The 1263-nt window shown below is 32.9% G+C and overlaps 1 protein-coding gene across 1 annotated transcript in view; it reads left to right on the top strand.

Annotated features, from left to right (window-relative positions):
• Positions 1-1263, top strand: part of KIF13B (kinesin family member 13B) — a 172319-nt gene that overhangs the window by 63493 nt on the left and 107563 nt on the right. Inside the window, exon 6 of the mRNA XM_012654927.1 lies at positions 1120-1207. Within this exon, the coding sequence (XP_012510381.1) occupies positions 1120-1207 (88 nt within the window). The remainder of the gene's footprint in view (positions 1-1119; positions 1208-1263) is intronic.

Raw genomic sequence — 1263 nt, 5'->3', positions numbered from 1 at the left:
AAAAGATTTTGTATAGTTCAAAATAAACACACATTCATGGTGTAAACTACAGACAGATCAAAGAACATAAAATAAGAATCACTTGAATTCTCATCATCAACTGTGTGTGTGTGTGTGTGTGTGTGTGTGTGTGTGTGTGTGCCCCTCAGGCAGAACAATAAGTATTCTTTTTTTAAATTTTATTTTTAATTGAGGAGTAATAATTATACCATATGATGTTTTGATACATGTATACATTATGGAATGATTAAATCAAGCTAATTACCACATCCATTGCCTCACATACTACTATTGTGGTGCAAACATTTAAAATCTCTCAGCAATTTTGAAATATACATTACATTATTATCGATTAGTCACTGTGCAATAGATCTCAAGAACTTACTCCTAACTGAAACTTTGTACCCTTTGACCAACGTCTCAACAAATATTGTTAATATTTTTGGTTTCTATCATTAAGTGCGCTGTATATGCTCTACATTTTTCTCAGATGCCCTTAAATGGGTTTTTCAGTTCCTTGTTTGCTAAAAGGTTTATTTTGTTTTAACTTATGAATGAGTAGTTTTAATTTTATTGAATCCTTTTTCATGCATTTATTGAAATGATCGTACTTTCCTCCCCTTCCTTTAGTCTGGCAATGTGATAAAAGTGCATGAACCGTTTTTTTCTAATGTTAAAACAGCCTAGCAACCCTGGGATAAGACCAATTTTCTGTTTTTAAATCATTATTAGATGTTGTCTTTTGTTTGTGTTTTTTTCATGATTGAGATCAATCTGTAGTTTTCCTTCCTGCAAAGTTAACATTTGTTGAGTTTCTGCTCTTTGTCTTGTTCTGTGTAGACAAGTAGATTGTTGGCATTTATTTGACTCCACATTCTTTGGTCGTACATAGACATCCCACAGTGTACCCTTTTCAGTGATGTGATATTTTACCACATTATGAAGTTTTCTTTCCAGTGAAGATTCTAAAGTTTGGCTTAAATTCTCTGGGACCAAGTCAGTTGGCGTTAGTTGTTTGGAGTCTTTCTTGAATTCAGTATACATTTTTATGGAGCATAGTTGAGTCCTTTTAAAAACAGGTTATTGTTAAAAAATTGTTTCTTTGTTTTTCATGAACAGAAGCCGTCAGACGTTGAAAGTCAGAGAACACAGTGTGTTGGGACCCTATGTCGATGGACTTTCTAAACTGGCTGTCACAAGCTACAAGGTAACAACATTTTCTATGTGAAATACTTAAATTTAGTGCAGCAAAGTTTTTTTGTT

This window comes from Propithecus coquereli, unplaced genomic scaffold, assembly GCF_000956105.1.
Source record: "Propithecus coquereli isolate 6110/MARCELLA unplaced genomic scaffold, Pcoq_1.0 Scaffold451, whole genome shotgun sequence".
Taxonomy (NCBI): Eukaryota; Metazoa; Chordata; class Mammalia; order Primates; family Indriidae; genus Propithecus; species Propithecus coquereli.
Note: the sequence above shows the minus strand (reverse complement) of the source record. Positions and strands in the feature narration are given on the sequence as shown.